General features: G+C 44.1%; 1 protein-coding gene across 2 annotated transcripts in view; it reads right to left on the bottom strand.

Moving 5' to 3' along the window:
* Window positions 1-20,461, bottom strand: part of stab1 (stabilin 1) — a 245,543-nt gene that overhangs the window by 175,561 nt on the left and 49,521 nt on the right. For both annotated transcript variants that reach the window (XM_033037289.1, XM_033037290.1), the window contains exons 8-14: window positions 19,542-19,738; window positions 18,316-18,446; window positions 11,672-11,787; window positions 10,314-10,396; window positions 6,189-6,320; window positions 5,107-5,226; window positions 3,046-3,108 (exon numbers count right to left, since the gene is read on the bottom strand). In XM_033037289.1, the coding sequence (XP_032893180.1) occupies window positions 3,046-3,108; window positions 5,107-5,226; window positions 6,189-6,320; window positions 10,314-10,396; window positions 11,672-11,787; window positions 18,316-18,446; window positions 19,542-19,738 (842 nt within the window). The remainder of the gene's footprint in view (window positions 1-3,045; window positions 3,109-5,106; window positions 5,227-6,188; window positions 6,321-10,313; window positions 10,397-11,671; window positions 11,788-18,315; window positions 18,447-19,541; window positions 19,739-20,461) is intronic.

Here is a 20,461-nt window from a genome sequence, read left to right as displayed (position 1 = left end):
TCTGCCTTACAAATATCCATTGACGTGACCTCCACAGCCTTCTGCAGCAATGAATTCCACAGATTCACCACACTCTGTCCAAATTCACCACACTACTTAACTACTCACTTTTCTGTAAGCCTCAATTATTCTATATTCCAAACTATTATCCATCTCAGTCTTCAACATATTCAATTACTTGATCTCCATAGCAGTCTAAGATAAAGTTGTCTGAAGATTCATAAACCTCCAAGAATATTTTTTTTCTTTGTTTTCCAATTCTAATGGGTACCTTCCTAATCTAAAATGGTGACAAGTTCCGCATTCATTTATGAAGATCAATATCCTCTCAGTTCACCAGATCAATCTCCTTCGGTACCTTATGCTTTTCACCTTCTTTGAAACTTCAAAAAGTATTGGCACGGCCCACTCAAATCTGTCTTTAGCGTCGTTTGGTTTGGTTTAGTTTAGTTTAGAGATCAGCGTAGAAACAGGCCCTTCGGCCCACCACGTCCACACAGACCAGCGATCCCCGCACACTAACACTGCACCCTATACACACTAGGGACAATTTATATTTTTTACCAAGCCAATTAACCTACAAACCTGGACATTTTTGGAGTGTGTGGAGGAAACTGAAGCACCCGGAGAAAACCCACAGGTCACTTGAAGAACGTACATGGAGAAGGGGACGCTGCACTGGCAGCAGCCTCTACCTACAACCAGTCTGTTATTTCAATCTTTTTTTTATTTTTAGTTAGTCTAAAGTTTTGTGTTGGGGGAAACTTTAACTTTTCTATGTGGGGAGGGGGGCAGGGTAAGGGGGAAACCGTTTCCCAGTCTCTTCCTGGCGGGGACGAGACTATTTCTCCGAGTCGCGTCCTCGCCCCCCACCTCGCGGCCTACCAGCTGGATCGGAGCGGCCTTTCCTGCCGGGGACCGGGAACCGGACCAGGGCTGCTATAGCGGCGGCGCAGCGCTGGAGTCACTGCGGAGCGGGCGATGCCTACCTGAGTCGCCGTTTGGAGCTCCGGAGCGTTGGGCCGCTGCTCCAACATCGTGGAGCCCTGGTGCGGAGAGCTTCCAATGCGGGCGGCGCTGAACAACATCGTGGAGTCCTGGGGCGCCTGGCAGATGGTCTATAGCAGCAGTCTCCACCTGGCGCAGCCTGCGGAATTTTGGAAGCCGCCGACTCCGGTAGGAGGGGGCCGACTCTGGTGTCCACGCCGCTGAGGACGTCCCGCAGCCCCGACGTCGGACTTGTATCACCCCAGCGAGCGGTCCTGGACATCGGGCCGCCCGTAGCTGCAACTGCGGAGCTGCAACACGGGGAGGCCCTGACCACGAGGAACAGTGGAGGAAGAGACTGACTTTGGTGACTTCCCACACAGTGGGAAACTTTAATTCTGCTGTGTGGGGATGTTTTATGTCAAATTCTATAGTGTGTGTTCTTTATACCCTTTCTGGCTTAATCCCTCCCTTCACCACCTCCAGTTTAAATTCCAGTTGGAATATTTTGGAGGACCCAAGAACCAAGAACCAAGAACCAAGTACAAACTCTGTACGGACAGCACCTGTAGTCAGGATCAAACCTGGATCTCTGGCACTCTAAGGAAGCAACTCTACCACTGTGCCACCATGCCGTCCTTTTTCCTAAAACAAATGACTTAATCCCTGGAATAAATCTAGTGAACTTCACCAAACAATTCCTCAAGCGAGTGGCGTCCTTCACAAAACTGCACAGAGTATTCCGAGCATTCTCAGTTTTGTACTCCATCCCTCCTTACTATGAGGTCACCATCTAAGGTTGAGAAGACTTTGATTCTGGAGTGGAGGAAAGTTAGGTTGAATGGTTTTAATTTGTCCTTTACACTAGTTTAGCTCTTGTAGAATGTTTAGTAGAGCTGAGGTGTAGCATTGTCAAGAAAGATTCAAAACCCCATAATTCTGCCTTGTTTGATGCCGATCTTCACTATTGTTGACTCTGTTGTTGACTTGTTGGTTAGGATCGCGGCTTGCATGTCATCAAGTTAAACATAGGACAGAGACAAGCCGGATGTGAGGAGAATGCTCCACAGCCCCATTCCTCCATCTGGTGGAGTTAAAGGTTTAGTGGGACCAAGGAAAGCCACGAAGGCCAGGGGTTGTGCTCTGGTGATTTTTGTTTTGGCATTATCACATAGTGAAGAACTGGATTGATAGAATCCGCACTACAAATCAGGGAGCAGCTCTTAAAACAGTTGGAGGGAACAGTGCTGAAGGATCCTGGCAGTGACTTTTCCTGAGCTAGAACTATATGTCAGCAGGTGCAACAATTTTAAAGTTGCCAGAGAAATGACTGATTACCAGCCCTCCTTGCTGGCAGCAGCCCTAGCAAATCAACCTAGAGACCTTCACTTGCCAAACTTTCCTGGGCTGTACATAGCCACAGGAAAGATTATGGTGATTGGTCACAAAGTCAAGATTCATGACCTTAACGCAATAGCCTCGTGTCAAAACGGCTGTTTAAAGAACAAGGCTTCTTATTTCGTCAACATAAGTTGGCTATTAAATGAAACATGAACCCGTAATACGATCAACGTGTTCAAAAATAATTCAAGATTGTAAGCAAGATATACTCGCGAATGTACATGACAGAAACCCAAATATAAAGATTGAAAATGTTTTTTTCGTAATTTTCGTACAGTATCTTAAAAATTAAAGGTTTCAGGTATGGGTGAAAGATGATCAACAATATAAAAACTCATCTCCTTGCGGCTATTTGATAATCTCCCTCCTGCTCTCTCTTCTTGCTTATTTCTTTTCATCACTATCTTTCCCCCCCTTTTTACTCACACACACTACACTTTCCTCTATTCTTTACTATCTCTTTCTTTCTTATTTCTCTCTTTAAAACATTTTTTTTAAATGAAGTTGTACAGAGAATGTATTATGTAAACATATTTTTGGCACCTGTAAAAAGGTACCACTGTATTGTACTTACTTCTAATAAAAATAAAAAAATAAAAAAATTAAAATGTTTTTTTTGTTAATTGTTTTGTAGTTTTAGTAGTACTTTTCAAATACCTCAAGGATAGTTTCAAATCTACTAAACAGTTCTTCACTGGCAAAGATCTCGGCAATGGTTTTCTGTTTTAAAAACAAAACAAAGGGAAAATGTCAGATTTATAGATACTTGTTACAATCTATGCCAATTTAACACATAGTTATATAAGTGACAATGGAATGTTACAATGGAATGGAATGAAACATCAACATTAAACATTGATGGTTGGGATGGGTCTGGAAATTGCATGGAAAATTGATGCTTTACATAATAATTCCCCACTGGCTAATAAAGGATACGTTTCAAAGAATAGTTCAGAAAAATTAGTTTTGTGAACTAACAGGGAACTAATAGAGATTGGCTTTTTTTCTCTGACATATTAAGGGTGGAAATGATATACTTACTACAAAATTAAAGTAGAACTCAAGCTAAAACATCTTAAGCCTACCAGTCTGGAAAAATAAAGATTACTCCTGCCAACAAAGGAATTCATTTCAATGTTATTATTTTTTCATATCACACAGTAGACTCAAGACCCTCATAATCTAATTTGAATTGAATCCCATGGTTTTTGTTATGCCGGTTAATATTTTTTGTTTGATGATATGAGTCCCTATCCGAGATCACCTGCCTCTCCTTATTGGATCCTTGTCTTTTGTGCATTCATGATTCCGATCCCTATTATTCAGGGTTCATATTAAGTTGTGTGTCTAGACATTAACATCAAGGAACTACCTTGCAAAGTCTGGATCACCACCACATCCTTAAAGTGTATTGGAGGATTCTATGACTTCTATGACTATAACTCTAAGTACAAGTCTGACCAGGTACAATATGCTTGCTTTCTCCACAATTACATGCATAATACACCTAAGATAGACACAAAATGCTGGAGTAACTGTGAAGGATAGGCAGCATCTCTGGGGAGACCCTTCATCAGACTGGAGGGGAGAGCTGAGGGCTTAGTTACTCCAGCAGTTTATGTCTATCTGGTTTAAACCAGCATCTGCAGTTCCTTCCGATTCATAATGCACCTGCAGGGAGTTAGGAATAGACCATTTATACCAATCCTAGCAGAAACAATGAACGGGAATAAGGACTATGCAGCGATACTGCATCAATTTTGTTTTGCAAAGACAGTGTGCCTTCTGGCCTTGCCTGTATGACTAGTGCCCAGCTAAAGCTGCCTCAAACCCATGGGGTGATTCTGTATCCAGTTATTGAGGCCATGTTCCCCTCGACATAACCATAGCAAGCCTTATGTCCCTGTCCCACTTAGGAAACCTGAACGGAAACCTCTGGAGACTTTGCGCCCCACCCAAGGTTTCCGTGCGGTTCCTGGAGGTTGCAGGTGGTTGCCGGAGGTTGCAGGTGGTTGCCGGAGGTTGCAGGTGGTTGCCGGAAGTTGCAGGTAGTGGAAGCAGGTAGGGAGACTGACAAAAACCTCCGGGAACCGCACGGAAACCTTGGGTGGGGCGCAAAGTCTCCAGAGGTTTCCGTTCAGGTTTCCTAAGTGGGGCATAACTCTGTGCATTACTTGCTGCAGTTTGGTATGGATGTCCTGTGCCACATTATCACTCTATGGATGTGTGCACTCAAGTTTAATAACAACACTACCCAATGTGCTTTTTAACAAGAATGATAACTCTAGTTTTAACCGACATAATAATGTAAAACGTGACAATAATGTATTTACGGAATACATGTTTTTCTTACATTCAAGATACAATCTTAAGCAACTTGCACTGTACACAAAATTATTCTAATAACTCACATCTGTGAAACAATGTGTATTTTAGTTGCCATTCCCCGAGGAGAAAAGACCTTCAGCCACAAATTTGTAAATTAATTCAGAAAACAATGTAAGATTTTATATCCCTGGCACAGGGCTGGAGGCATATGGAGAATTATTCAGAACTACAGATGAAAATTCTGCCAGATGATCACACTAAATAGGCCACTCCTCATTTGAGTAATAGGCCACTTCCCCATAGATGAGTCAAGAAAACATGTTCGTTCATCGTTTAGTGCGAGCCATGAGTCAAACTATATTAAAATGAGACAGTCTATGTCAAGTGTACCTGTGGATTCCCGAGATATTCAGAACTTCCAACTAAAAAGTGGTCAATGATATGAATGATGCCATTGGATGCAACTATGTCTCCTCTCACCAAGGTGTATGTTTGGTTTTGAAGTCGCAGCTGAAAGTGATTGTACAGAGAAATGAAAAAGAAGTATTAGTGAGAAAATTGCTTTTACTAATTGCAAACCTTGAAGATTCTAACCATAATATTATTCTGAGACACACAAATAGCTGACAGTCTGCTACCCTTTATCTATTTGTCATTTGGGATCCCAGCATTTATTGAATATCCCCACTTGACCTTGAGGTGTTGGTTGGTCACCATCTTCAACTTCTATGGTCTTTCTGATGAAGGGATTTCTACAAAGCTGCTGATCTAATAATTCCAAGATTTCAACTCATGAACAATGATTGAATGGTGATATATTTCCAAGCTATGATCATGCACTAATAGAAGGGGAATCTGCAGGTGGCGGTGTTCTCTTGCAACTACTGCCCTTTATCCTTTTAGTTTGGAAGATGTTATTGGAATAAACTAGACAAGAAACTGGTGTGCATTGTGCCGGAGTGAATGAAGGTTTAGGATGGAGGTCTGGTTGCTCATCATGCATGGCCTCGATGGTGTTGAACCTCTTGGGTTTTGTCAGGGAGATACTCATCAGGGCAGGTGGAGAGTTCTCCAACACACTCCTGCAGTTGGTTTTGGAGTCAAGAGACAAGACCCAACCTCTGACTTACTGTCACCCCTCTAGAGTGTGTTGAGAGAGATTCTAACCTGAAACTCCTTGCTCTTTCATTCAAAAGAAAGACAAAGGCAGTTCATAAGTGATAGGAGCAGAAATGGGCAATTCGGCCCATCAAGTCTACCCCACCATTCAATCATTGTTGATCTATATATTCCTATTAACACCATTCTCCTGCCTTCTCCCCGCAACCCCTGACACCCGCCAATGCACCATAACTCTGTTTCACGTTACACCGGTCAATACACCGTTCTAATACACCATTATCATGCAACTAATCATATGATGAGCCAAAGGTACAATGTTTAAAACCAGAGGCTGATAATAATTATCCTACCGTTCCACTTTCAGTCGCATCAACTGTATCGCCAGCCAATGTTTCAAATGTCTTCATGTTTACTAAATCCTTAAGCAGCAGAATACCAGAGACAATATGTTGTTTGCATGAAAACCTCTCCATTTCTTCTACCTTTGTTAGGATAAAACACACAATTAGAAAATTGAAATACAGAAAAGGACTACTTCAAGTTTGCAACCTGGTAACATCAGTGGGATCACTTTGGAAATGTTTAGATTTTTGTGCATTACTTGGTTAGAAAATAGATTCTACATCTACGTTTCAGCCAGTATCCACCCTGTATCTCTAAACAAAACTCTAAACAGGCTTTCCGGCCCACTGTCCCCACCGACCAGCGATCCCTGCACACTAATACTAGCCACCACACACTAGGGACAATTTACAATTTTACCGAAGCCAATTAACCTACAAACCTGTATGTCTTTGGAATGTGGGAGGAAACTGGAGCACCCGGCTTGATCCATGTGGTCACGGGGAGAACGACAAACTTCGTACAGACCGCACCCATAGTCAGGATCGAACCCGGGTCTCTGGCGCTGTAAGGCAGCAACTCTACCGCTGTGCCACTGTGCCGCCCCATCCCATCATCCCATCCTGCCATTCCCTGCCCAGCTGAAAATCTGATGTCGTCACTTCTCTGTAGGGCACCAGAAATACTTCCAGGAATGGGGAGGTACAGTAACGAGGTATCCTTTAAGGGCCTGTCCCACTTGGCCGTCATTTGCACCTCATTTATGCGTCATATGTAAAATAGTTCGACGCGACATCGTGCGCTAATCACGCCTCATCATGCCGTCTGGTGCACGTGACGTCATTAGAATACCCTGCGGCGTGCGGCGACGCATGGTTACGCATTGTGACGTAACCATGCATCACCACGCAATACACGTGAGACGTCGGGACACAGCGTGCGATGCCAATGCGTCAGCGTGCGCACCCAATGCTTCAGCGTGCGTACCCAATGCGTCAGCATGCGTGCGCGATATGTCATGCAGGTGGCGTGCGAGAATTTCCTACAGCACGAAATCCTGGAGCGCCGCACGATACCGCGCGCAACTCCACACTCCACTCCTCTCCATGCGCCCGTCCCGCGCTACCCACACGCTACCCGTGTGTCACAACACGTCGACCTATTTTACATATGACGCATAAATGAGGCGCAAATGACGGCCAAGTGGGACAGGTCCTTTAAGCATGGAGCCCTGGGGTTGATTAGCAAAAGACTCAGTGCACATATGCAATGTATTTGTATTCTAAGTAGTGATTACTATGCAATAACAAGCTAAGTGATGTAATGTGCACAAGCTAATAGTGTGAGAGGAAAATGTATCCCAGTGGCACCAGCACATTTCCTGCACAGCACAGAAATGGAGCACTTATATAAGGGCAGAGGAATTTCTAGCCTGGGTGTTTTGTATTGAAATAAAATTAAAATAATAAAACTGGAATTGAAGAGAGGAAGGAGAAATATATTTGACATTTGTTTCAGCTGAATAGTATTAGCTGCAGTAGTAGAGTGAGATTAGTTTATTATCGCATTGCATGCAATGGTCCGTTTCAGCGTTGTACAAATTATCTGAGGCTGGAAACCTGCGATTTAGACGTACGCCAGTCAAGAATGTTTCCATTCTTTTGATGGTTTTACTTACAATGGAGCTCCTGGCTATTCATGTGAAATAAATTTAATAATGAACAGAATAAAAACTCTTTGAAACATCATCCATTGGAATGTCGGTTTTGAAATAAACATTTCAGTGTCTCTGCCGTAGGAAAATATTTTTGCATGCTTAAGTATTAAGAAATGAAAATGACAAGGAATAGACAAAAAAATGGAGCACTGGATACAATATTTGATGGACTCCTGATACAACATGTTTAAGAAGGAACTGCAGATGCTGGAAAATCGAAGGTAGACTGAAGAAGGGTTTCGACCCGAAATGTTGCCTACTTCCTTTGCTCCATAGATGCTGCCTCACCCGCTGAGTTTCTCCAGCATTTTTGTCTATCCTGATACAACACGTCCAGGAGTATTTGTGAATTTCTAGGCCTGATCACTTGAGAGCACTTTCAACCTGAACAACATCAAAAGCAGATAGGACTCAAGATTTATTTCTCCTTCACCGGCTTTTCTCGTTTCTCACATCCATATTTAAAATGCATCTGGAAATAAAGCTATTGTGTCAAAAGGCCAATGTGCTCTCAAATTGATATTAAAACTTATGTCACAAATGTGAAGGAGCTACTGTTAACTCTCAAACGGACTGGTTAAAACATTCAAGATGTTTGGCATTGGGTTGCAAACTGTAGCATTATCCAGAGGTTGTTGAGTTTGTTTTGTATATATTGGGGACAGCACTTTGAGGAAATACGAGTCCACCCACCAAAGTTAGAACTAAGAACGAACTAATTAAGAACTTAAAAAGAACTGTAATTTTGAGGATTATACAAACAAGGCAGAATATATTTTTCAACAGGAAGGTATTGGTCCGACCAGGAAGAGTCATTATGGACACATAGTTAATGAATGGCAGAATTGATCAATGGGGCAAAGTTTAAGGGCAACACAGTGGTAGAGCTGCTGCCTCACAGCACCAGGGACCTGGGTTTGATCCTGATTATCGGTGCTGTCTGTGTGAAGTTTGTACGTTGTCCCTGGGACTGCGTGGGTTTCCTCCGGGTGCTCCGGTTTCCTCTCACATTCCTGAGATGCAGGTTTCTAGGTTCATTGGCTTTTGTAAATTGCCACTCGTGTGTAGGTTGCACAGGTGGGATAACATAAAATAATGTGAATGGGTGATTGATGGTCAGCATGGACCTGATGGGCTGAAGGGCCTGTTTCCATGCTGTATCTTATAAACTAAAGTAAAAGATCACTACTGAAGTTTATGTTAGGATGGAAAACATTAAGGGCGGAATCTAACAGTGAAAGGTTACTATCACAGGAGAGTCCTGCACCATCAAGGGGCAGAAATGCAACCTATTCACCTCGAGGAAAAGGGTGAGCTGTTGATTCCCAAACTTAATGCAACTGGAACATGGAACGTTAGTGAGATAGAAATTACAATTTGAAAAGGAAAAGTATGAAAAATATATAGAAACGTAAAGGTAAATCCAAACAGGGTTGTAAAATATGTCCCAGTGCTCGGATGATAAGGTGAGACTGTGAATTGCTGGCCACTTCTTGCCTGAGAAACAGCCAAGCAGCCACTGAAGCACCACTGGAGATCCTTCTGGTACATTTACCCACGTGAAGGAACTATCAAACAGCCCCACTTACATCCGCCCTCCACTTCTGCCAAAAGGCGGTTTAAGGGCCTGTCCCAAATTGCGATTTTTTCCGGTGATTGCGGGCGTCAGTGACTGATGCCCGCAGTCGCAGAAAAACCGTCAAGTTGTACAACAATCTACGACAGGCTATGGCACGGTTGACATCAAGTTGTGACAATCTGCGTCAAATACCCCAATTGCAGAGACCAACTGCAAAGGATACTTGAGCAGACGCGTAGCTTATTGACCAACCTGAAAATAATTGTGGGCTTAGACTCCCAGTAGGTGAACATTACTGATGCTGCAATCATGCAGTGGTGAACATTACTGATGCTACAAACTAAATAGCTAGCCCACCACTTTTATATTTCCATGTCAGACTGACATCTCCATTTTTATGGAGATACAAGACCAGGTGCTATAAAGAGTCTTAAGCATAACTCGGCACATCACAAATATGAAGCAAAACAATTTCTCCCTCTACCCTCCATCCCGTCAGGCAGCATCCCTGGAGAAAATAGATCAACTTTCGGGTTGGAACCCTCTCCCAGTCTGATAGTAGAAGGGGAGGGGGAAACAAACAGGAGGCGAGAAAAGGCCAGAACAAATCAGGGCCAGCAACAGATGACCTCAGAAAGGGTGGAGCCCATAATGGCCCATTGTGCCCACTGTGGGCTGGAGGAAGTGTGATAACAAGGGGATACGAGGATGCAAACAGTGGAACTGGTAGAACAACAGTTCAAAAATGTTCTGCTGGGATTTCAGGATAAAGTCATTTTTTAGTGTAATACAAAAAAATGCTTTTAACACTTCCATTTATTGTTCAAGATAACTTACCGTGGGTGCTTTTAGATTATTGATAAGGGGAAGAAAAACGGTAAAAGGCCCCAATTTACTCAGTGTCAACAAGCATCCATTATCTGAAAAGATTGAAAAAGAAGCATTGTGTGAAACACATTTCAGCATTTCCGCTTTCAAAACTTTCGAAACTGATTTACCACAAACAAGAATAATTAACAAAAAAATGTGACTTTTTGAAGTAATATTGGCCCAGAATTTGCTGACAACACGATAAGAAGGCGAATCTTCATTTTGGCATAAGAAACAACTTAAATAATACAGTTGGTGCGGGCCAAGGGGATGATGTTTGGATCGGGCGCTGAGACGGATAGAGAGTGTGGTGGGGGAATGAAGCACGAGGATATCAAATCATTGTGAGGAATTACAGAAGGAGGAGAATAACCAACCTCATGCAAGAGCCTCAGTAGATGGCCCCTTTGCTGGCATTGGAGCAGGCCTTAACCCCTGGTGAAGACTTGCCTTGGACTTATAAACAATAGACAATAGACAATAGGTGCAGGAGTAGGCCATTCGGCCCTTCAATGTGATCATGGCTGATCAGTACCCCGTTCCTGCCTTCTCCCCATATCCCCTGACTCCACTATTTTTAAGGCACATGATTCATTTATCTCAAATGCAAAGTAGAATTGTATTGATGTGTTGCCAGACACTCTTTTTGCACCAGTTAATGTTATCAGACAGCATCTAGGGAGGTGCATGTGGATGATTGAGATCCATAAACCAGATTTGCAATGTGCACACATAACATATCCAATTGTGATTCAATTTAAGGTGAAATACACTTGACTAACACGTACAAAGGTGCAGCAGGCAAGAACATTTCCTGGCCAATGTCTGAAGCACAGGAACAGGTACTTTGGCTACAAACTGAGTTTTTATTTTAGAAGCTCAGCAAGAGGAGTGAAGAGGGCAGGGCAGTGGATGTTGTCCTTACAGACTTTAGCAAGGCTTATAACAAGGTCTTGCAGAGTGGGCTTGTCTGGAAGGTTAGATTGAATGGCATCCCAGGTGAGCTAGTCATAAGTTCACGTTCATAAATTGTAAGGGCAGAATCAGGCCATTTGGCCCATCGCCTACTCTGCCATTTAATCATGGCTGATCTATCTTTCCCTCTCAACCCCATTTATGCAAGATTCAAAGATTTCTAAACCGGACCATGGCCATTGCAGAATGATAAAATAGTTTCAAAAATTAATAAAAATGAACCTTAGAAGAAACGGTGTTTCAACGAGACAGTGAGTCAATGTCATTGTCTTTTGCCAAAGTTGAGAGGAGAGGGAACCTTGCAATTATTTATTCATTGGTATAGTTTGAGAATATTTTGAGTAATTTACCGAACATTGTAATTGGTGCAGTAGTAAACTGGTGTGTGAGTAGCTTCTCGATCACCTCCCTGATAGGGCCGATGCACTTGCGCCCATCTCCAATCTGACCTGGTTTACAAGCACACCTGAGCAGAGAGAAAACAAGCAGAAATAAAACGATCATTGTGAACTAATGAGAATATCGTTTTGCTGCCATAAAAAGGACACGTGAGCTTAAAATGGGCTCTTTACTGAATTTAGCCACTCATATGCACAATGTTAATATACTGTTTGGATTAAGCCAAAGACAATTGAAAAACCTGTCTGGAGACGTAAGAGACTGCCGATGTTGGAATCTGAAGCAAAAATACACTGCTGCATGAACTCAGTGGGTCAAGCAGCATCTGTGGAGGCAAAGGGAGGGTTGATGTTATGGGTTGAGCCGCTGCATCTCAACCTGAAATGACAATCAACCCTTTGCCTCCAAACATGCTGCTTGTCCTGCTAAGTTCTTTCAGCAGTTTATTCTTGGTTCAAAATCTGTCAGTGGTGCCCAAAAGTTCAGATTTCTTCATTTCGAGCTCTATCATGGGATTGTTGCCAAATGCAGTGAAATTCTTCCTGAACACATATTAATATTGCCATTGGTTTATTATTTTTATAATAGAATAATGGGTTGAAATCTGCCCAAGTCTGAAAATTTAAACTGAAGGTTGGCTGCATTCACAGACTCATGACACCAGAGAAAAGCTTCACATAAATCGTGCATTCAGCAATGTGAAAGATCTTCGATATTCTATCAAGAACGCTCCTCTTGTCCTGCAAAACCCTTTTACAATGTCATGGCCTACTGATTCGCCACGCTTTGTGCTTCATTTTCATTGAAAAAAACAGTTGGAAAAGAAAGTTGTGGACGCCGCCATTTCCACAGACGTCTGTAATCTTTCTGCCGACTTAGCTCACACACAAGGAGCTCCAACATGCACAGTGATGCCCAAAGGCAGGCAACTGATACATGGGCACTGTTCCCGTGACTTTGGGTCATGCTTCATGGACTGTGGACAGTCTGAGTCATTGAGGTAGAAGTAGTCATTTATTAGACCCGGGAGAGCAGTTTACTTGTAACTCAAAGGGGGGGGGGGGGGGGGGGGGGGTGCCAGACTAGGATTCTAGTGTACAGCGTACATCTCGGGTAGATCTTTGTTAAATACCTAACTGTGTGTTGTCTGACCCCTCTGCCAGCGCTGTGCTAATTTCTCAGCCGCAACTCTTACCTGGATGCCTTCTAATCTCTATACCGACCCCCAACTATCTACATCTCCAGCAGCTGATTGTAAACCAAACTGCCCACAATCCCACCTCCACCCCCCATCAGCCCTGGACATGGCCCCCAGCTAATTATCGCAAGCTTCTCACCAGCTACTGAGCTATTTGCAGCTCCAAGTCCTGTTTCCACTCCATCCCGTTCCACCCCTCCCTCTGGCTTTTCATTTCACCTCTCCTCTTCTTCCCTTCTTTGTCCTTTTCACCGCTTGCCTTTCTCACCAACTCCACCCATCTGTCAACCATACGCCACCCCCACCTCACCTACATCCACCTCTCATCTGCCAGGCGTTATCCCACCTCTACGTTCCAGCTTTCCAACCCCTACAATCAGTCTGAAGATGGAGCAGGCGCCTGTCACAGGTGCTGTCTGACCCACTGAATTGCTCCAGCACTTTATGCTTGGCACAGGATTGCAGCATCTGCAGTCGACTGTGGCTCCAACCCATCCTCCAGCTGGTTCCCAGAACCTTCAGCCCCCTCAGAGCTCTTGAACCCATTACCCCACCGACCCATTGACCCAGTCCCTGCATCAACTGCTTTATTTCACATTCTCTGGGGGTTTTACTTTCAAAGCCTATAAAAAAAACATTCTAGGCCTCAAGCACTATTGAATTTTGTCGTGGAAATCCATCAGTGAAAATATTCACTTTTTTTTTTAGCTATTTCTCAATGCTTTTATTGCCCATTCCCAATCGCCCTGAGAAGGTAGCAGTGAGCCATGTTTCTCACCTACTGCAGTCCTTCAGGTGAAGGTACCCACATAATGGCCCCGAGGAGGGAATTCTATGGGTTAAGACCCAACAATGATGAAGGAACGTCAATCTATATCTTAACCTGCAGGAGTTGGGTGTACCAATGAACCTGCTGCCCTTGTCCTTCTTGGTGGTTAAGGTTGCATATTTGAGAACGTTTTGGTGAGTGGTGCAGGGCTCGTTAAAGTGGTGCATTTTGTGGACAGCACAAGTTGCTGGCACTAGGGGCGGGGGAGGGGGTGGGATTAAAAGTTTAGGATCAATGGTTCGTTATTGTCACATATGTACAGCACAGTGAAATTCTTCTGCACGACCACAAATGCACAAGTCGGCACAATTTTGGTTCTGCTTAAAATGAATAAAACACAAACAGTCCAAAGTCCAGTCCACATGTTGGAAGTCCATGTCCAGCCAGTCTGAATTCTCGGTGGTCACTTCGGCTGCCAGGCTCGTTCTTGATCACGTTGGATGCTGGCCAGCTCCACCTCAGTTTGGCTGTACAGCGCTGGCAGAGAGTGTGCGCATCAAGCAAGCTGCTATGTCCTGAATAGTGTTGAGCTTCTTGAGGGTTGGTGTCTCAGGTAACTGGAGATACTCGATCATGTTTGATTGCATTGAAGATGGTGAAGAGATATCAGGTTCTCTAAAGACAAGTGAGTCACTTAGCCCAGGATATCTAAACGCTGACAGGTTTTTGTACATAGCCGGTGCAGTTGAGTTTCTGATCAATGGAGATTCCCCTGAATGTTGGTGGCAGAGGTTTGGAGATTGTCTGTAGATTGACTGAGATTGACCCGAAACATCACCCATTCCTTCTATCCAGAAATACTGCCTGTCTCACTGAGTTCTCCAGCATTTTGTGTCTATCTTTGTAGATTGTAATAGCCAAGGATGGATGACTAGACTCTAACTAGAGAGCGATAGTTATTGCCTAGTTGTTGTGTGATATTTAGAGAAGACAACGCTGACACCAAAAGAGAGAAGCAAATGAAAAGTGGTGAAGAAGAATATTGAAGAAGGTAAATGCGTAGCACTGGATTAAGAGCGTGTTCTGGAGCAATCAAAAATGAAATCTATCTATAAATATAGAGGAGCAGTTACACTACAAGGAGGACCCGAATGGCTAATAACTTATGGTAAAGATTCTGAGGAACAAATCTGCAGGAAAATTACAAAGATGTGTAAAAGCCAAAGATAATTAAATTATTCTGATGTGAACTGGGCTAGTAATAACAATGGGAGGAATTTTTAAGGTTTGCTCTGGAGAATTTCCTTGACCAGGACATATCTGAACCAACGTGACGGCATATCTCGATTTGGTTCCATGGAATGAGGTAGGTAGATGGAGCAAGTATCACCATGGGAACACTTATGAAAAAGCAATCACGGTTACATAAGGTATAAAAGTGCTATCCAAAAATAATCAATTGGGGAAGAGGCAATGCCAATGGAACAAGTGTAGATCTGGCCTGAGTGAACTGGAATGAAAGATTGGCGGCCAAAACTGTAAATGAGCAACGCACAGCCTTCAAACAGAGGCGGTTCAGTTCTGGCCTTGGCATGTTCCCACGTGTGAGGAGATAGCTCAGGAAAGACAGAGTTCGATCGACTACCGGAGAGAGAAGAAAATCAAAGCAAAATTAGAACATATGACAAGCACCAAATTATTAACACAAGAAATAACTCAGCTATTTATAGAAAGTTTAGAGGGGAAATAAATCCAAGGAAATAAGAGGATAAATATAAAAGAAAACCCTAAACTCTTCCGTAGACAATCAAAAGCAAATGGGTGTTAAGAGTTGAGATGGACCAGTCAAGGGCCAAAAAGATGACCTCATAGCATTATGGAGATACAAAAGACTGTGGATTTTATCTTCAACCAAAACATTGATCGTTCCAATGCCTTCCCCTCTTGACCCGCTGAATTCCTTCAGCTCTTAGTACCATGATTACTGGCATTGATCTTTATCAATGAAGAATAGACTCTTGGAGTCTCAGCAAATGAAGATACAGGAGAGATAGAGGATGATGTGAAGTTTGATAATGAGGAGATGCAAGAAAGTTTGGCATGCAGCGTGGAAACAGGCCATTCAGCCCACCGATTATGTTCCAATTGGCAGACTGGTCAAGTATCCAAGAATATGTTGGTTATATTTTATCATTTAAAAATAAATTGGATAGGTATATGGACGGGAAAGGAATGGAGGGTTATGGTCTGAATGCAGGTAGATGGGACTAGGGGAAAATAAGTGTTCGGCACGGACTTGAAGGGCCGAGATGGCCTGTTTCCGTGCTGTAATTGTTATATGGTTATATGGTTAATATGGAGTCAGTGTTAACGGCAATGGAATGAAAGATGTCATGAGCAAATAGTATTATTTCCATAGCAAGTAATTGTGATAGGAATGCACTGCCAAGAGGGGCACAGAACACTGATTTAATGTTCAAAAGGAAATTGTGTAGGTGTCTGAAAAGGAAAAAAGAACAGGTTTGTAGAAACATAGAAAAATAGGTGCAGGTGTAAGTCATTTGGCCCTTTGAGCCAGCACCGCCACTCATTATGATCATGGCTGATCATCTAAAATCAGTACCCCGTTCCTGCTTTTTCCCCATATTCCTTGATTCCTTTAGCCCTAAGAGCTATATCTAACTCTCTCTTGAAAACATCCAGTGAATTGGCCTTCTGTGGCAGAGAATTCCACAGATTCACAACCATCTGGGTGCCTTGTGGAGCCGCGCGGGCCTAATCCACCTGCCAAACAACCGGGGCGCTGACTACCAGAGCAACGACCGGAACGCGCCACGGTAGACCCAACTCGCCCCACAGGCCTCCCGGGGGATTGTGGGGAGGCCGGACGGCAGGGAGGCCTGTATGGATCGAAAGAGCCTCAACGGCGGCGGCGGCGATGGGAGCCTCGGCAGCGGAAGACTCGGCTGCAGCTTGAACATCGATGACAATGGGAGCCTCAGCGGCGATGGGGCCTCAGCGGGAGCCTCGACGGTGGCGGGAAGCTCGGCAGCGATGGAACGTGAGGTGGGGGGGGGGAGGGGGGGTAGGGGCAATCTAGTTTTATAATCCTCTGCCCAGGGAATAAGCCTGAGTTTATTTGTTGTTCGTTCCGGTGAAGGCGCTGTGCACACTACAGCCAGCCAACAGTCGCTTGTCCTTTTAATTTCAAGTTTTTGTGTACCTTGTGTGTTGTGACTGTTGGCAGACCAATTTCCCTCCGGGGAAGAATAAAGTTTTATCGTATCGTATCATATCGTAATGACTCCACCGGCACATTTCTCATCATCCCATTAATGAGTCTTTACTGGTCCCATACACTGTCATTGGAACAAACAGCCCACAGCGATCTTAACGGCAACAGCTTGAGTTGTTTTGCCCACTGCTGCCACTTCCCCTCAATATCATCAACCAGGGTCCTACTACTGATGCCTATAGGACCCAACATGCTTTTTAAAACTGTTGAACCTTAATCCTGGTTGCTCATCTACCTATATATTGCTAAAACTCTCATCTTGTTTGTTTCTATCAATGCGCGCATATGTAATCCCAGAACTATGTCAAAATAGTACACGATAGCACTAACATTTTTGCACCACCTTAATCACAATTATCCTGTGGTGGTTTGTGTCAAGTTGCGTTCAGATTGATGCTATATTTTACAAGTTATTAACATTTTTAGATTTACATAACCACAATTTGAGAAAAGTATCTTCCCTGTGCTTACAGATATGACGTCACAATGGAATTGTAGCCTTGTTGCTATCCAAGTACACTGAGTCCTGCTAGCCCTAGCAAGTGCAATTGCATTTTTTTTAAAGTCACCTTACACTGAGCTCTGCTAGCTAGCAAGTGCAATTGTTTTTTTTTTTAAAAGTTTAAAATGAGGGAGGGTGAATAAGGCAAAATGAGCAGCCCTGCACAGTTGGGGGCTATGGGTGAGTGGTGGAATATTGCATTGGGGGAACGGGTTGCGTTGGGGAAATGGGTGAGTGGTGGAATATTGCCTTGGGGACGGGTTGTGCTGGGGGACCAGGCCTCCCATGTGACAGGGACCCAGCGGGTCCCACTTGGTCTAGTATATATTACTAAAACTCTAATCTTGTTTGTTTGTTGGCAAGTTTTGTGTTGCGTGTCTATTTGCGCAAAAACGGTACACGATTACGCTACAATTTTTGGCCCACCTTATTCACCATTGTCCTGTGGTGTAAATGAAACAAGTTTTGTTCAGATTGGGGGAGGGCTCCTGTGAACATCATTACTGGCATCACAAAGGGCAGCCACACCTGCACAGTTGGGGCCTTTCCAGAATTCAGATCACCATCTTATTTTCACAATGGCGACATGGGTAAGATTACTTCAATTTTACTGTTGCTCCGGGCCTGCGGGGATCCGCCGCCTTGGCGCTGAGGCTGCGGCTGCGTCTGCAGGCGGCGGCGGCTGACTCCGGGAGCGCGGAGAGGCCACGCCGATGATCCGGGGCCTGGGCACTGAGCCTGGCTCTGAGGGCAGCGGCTCTGCTGCTCCAGGCATGCATGGAGGCAAAGGACCATTAGTAATATGGCTCATTGTCTACAGATGATACTCACTCAAAGTTTCCGGGTGATACTGTTACGCACTTTGCTGACTTATTGCAGAGAGATGGCTTACAAACTTCTTTCAGGGTGCAGCCTTCAGAAGGAACATTGCCGATGAATCCATCTTTGCACTTGCAAGACGACTTTAAAGAAAGGAAAATTCCATTGTAATCTTCAAGTGTGCTACACATGGCAAAGGCTGCAGATATTCAGTCTGATCCACACAAGTTATTAGTTGAGTCCCAGTTACACAGGTACTGAGCATTCTCTGCTGTCCCATGAGAGTAGGCATTCTTTTAGTGTGGGCTTCAGAATTGGGTAGTTGATAGCTTTTGGGAGACCTACGTTTTTGCCCAAGTCGCAGCAGTGGCGGAGCGGCACAGTGGCACAGCGGTAGAGGGGCTGCCTTACCGCACCAGAGTACGATCCTGATTACAGGTGCTGCCTGTGTGGAGTTTGCACGTTCCCCCTCTGACCGCGTGGGTGTTCTCCGTGTGCTCCGGTTTCCTCCCACACTCCAAAGATGCACAGGTTTGCAGGCTAATTGGTTTGGTACATTTGTAAATTGCCCCTAGTGTGTAGGATAGTGTTAATGTACGGGGATCGCTGGTCGGCACGGTTTCAGTGGGCCAAAGGGCCTGCTTCCGCACTGTATCTCCACGCTAAACTATAAAACTAAACTAAGCAGTCATTTTAAGCCACTAAATTGGGTTTTGAATAAGCCCTGGATATATAGTTTGAAGCACCTCGGAATGAAGCTGACAATTATCACAGTTACTGATAAATGTAGGTCAAAGGGCTTCTGTAAACAATTGTGGATTGTTCCTAGTGTGTAGGATAGCGGTCGTCATGGGGTCAGTGGCCAAAGGGCCTGTTTCCATGCTTTAGGTCAAAGTAAAGTCAAGTCTGTCATGTACAAATGTGTGCACATTCCTGTAAGGGTTTGCAGATAACAATATGGAGCAGAACAATAGGGAACCAGTTTCTTCCTGTCAGGGTATGTGGGCCCAATTCCTGTTTCCTCCACTGTTCTTGCACCATAACTTTCCAATCAGTGATTTAAATTATATATTTAGGAACCAAGCTGCGGGAAAGTCAACCAAACAAGTTCATCTAAATGATTATGTCAGTTCATTTTCACAGCAAGCTTCAATTTTCAATGAGTTACCAACATGTCAATTCCATAACCGAACAGGCCATGAGCATGCAAATTAAACCCAGTAATGAATTCAATGTACCTGTCCTGGCCCCTCATACTTGCAAGTGGTGGAACGTTCCGGACAGCCACCATTATCGGTGCTGCAAGGGTTGATCGGCAAACACAGCTTTTCATTTCCATGGTAACCAGGATGACAAATACATTGATATTTGCCTTCACCAAAGTATTCGCAATCTGCATTCTCCGCACAGATGTTCGTAGTACATGGATTTAATGCTAGAGTACAGAAACACAAATAAAAGCTTTATCATTAAATGCTGAACATTGAAGAATGTTAACATTATATTTTGTGTATCATCTGGTGTTGGCAGCAAAACCAGTGGATGAAAGGGTTTATATCATAATCTCACTATAGCACAATGGGACCAACACTTAGTTACCATCATCCACAGAATGAACCAGAGATACACGCAGCACAAAAACAGGTTCTTTTGACCACCTCATCCATACCAAACATGACGCCTACCCTTGTATATGCATTAGGTTCATTCATATCGTTCTATGCCCTGTCTATCTAAGTGCCTACTGAAATGCCTATTTTACTTTGGAGTCACGTGAGTGACTACGTGAAGACCCCGCCAGCACGCATGCGCGACATATCGTCTCATGCATTGCACAGCGACGGGCGGGGGAAGTGCGCTCCCGCGGCAACGTTAAAAAAACGGGACCTACAGGTAAGTTCTCTTATTCTGAGGTCGTTTTTTCTTGCCCTTGTTGTGATTTGCGTTACAGCAACATTGGACAAGGGGAAGAAGACAAAGAGGGTCGCGTCCCATGTGACGGCGGTGGACCGTGAAAGTTCCGGCAGTGGGGGGCGACAAGCGGCACCTGGTCCGCAGTCTCTGCGGTCCACAGTCACCAACATCAATCCTGCTCAGCCGAGCCCAGCGCCGTGAGTTGTACAGCCAGAACCAGCGCAGCGGGTCGGAGGGAAAGCTA

The sequence above is a fragment of the Amblyraja radiata genome, chromosome 18, assembly GCF_010909765.2.
Source record: "Amblyraja radiata isolate CabotCenter1 chromosome 18, sAmbRad1.1.pri, whole genome shotgun sequence".
Taxonomy (NCBI): Eukaryota; Metazoa; Chordata; class Chondrichthyes; order Rajiformes; family Rajidae; genus Amblyraja; species Amblyraja radiata.
The sequence above is the reverse complement of the archived record's forward strand: the minus strand, read 5'-3'. Positions and strand labels throughout refer to the sequence as shown.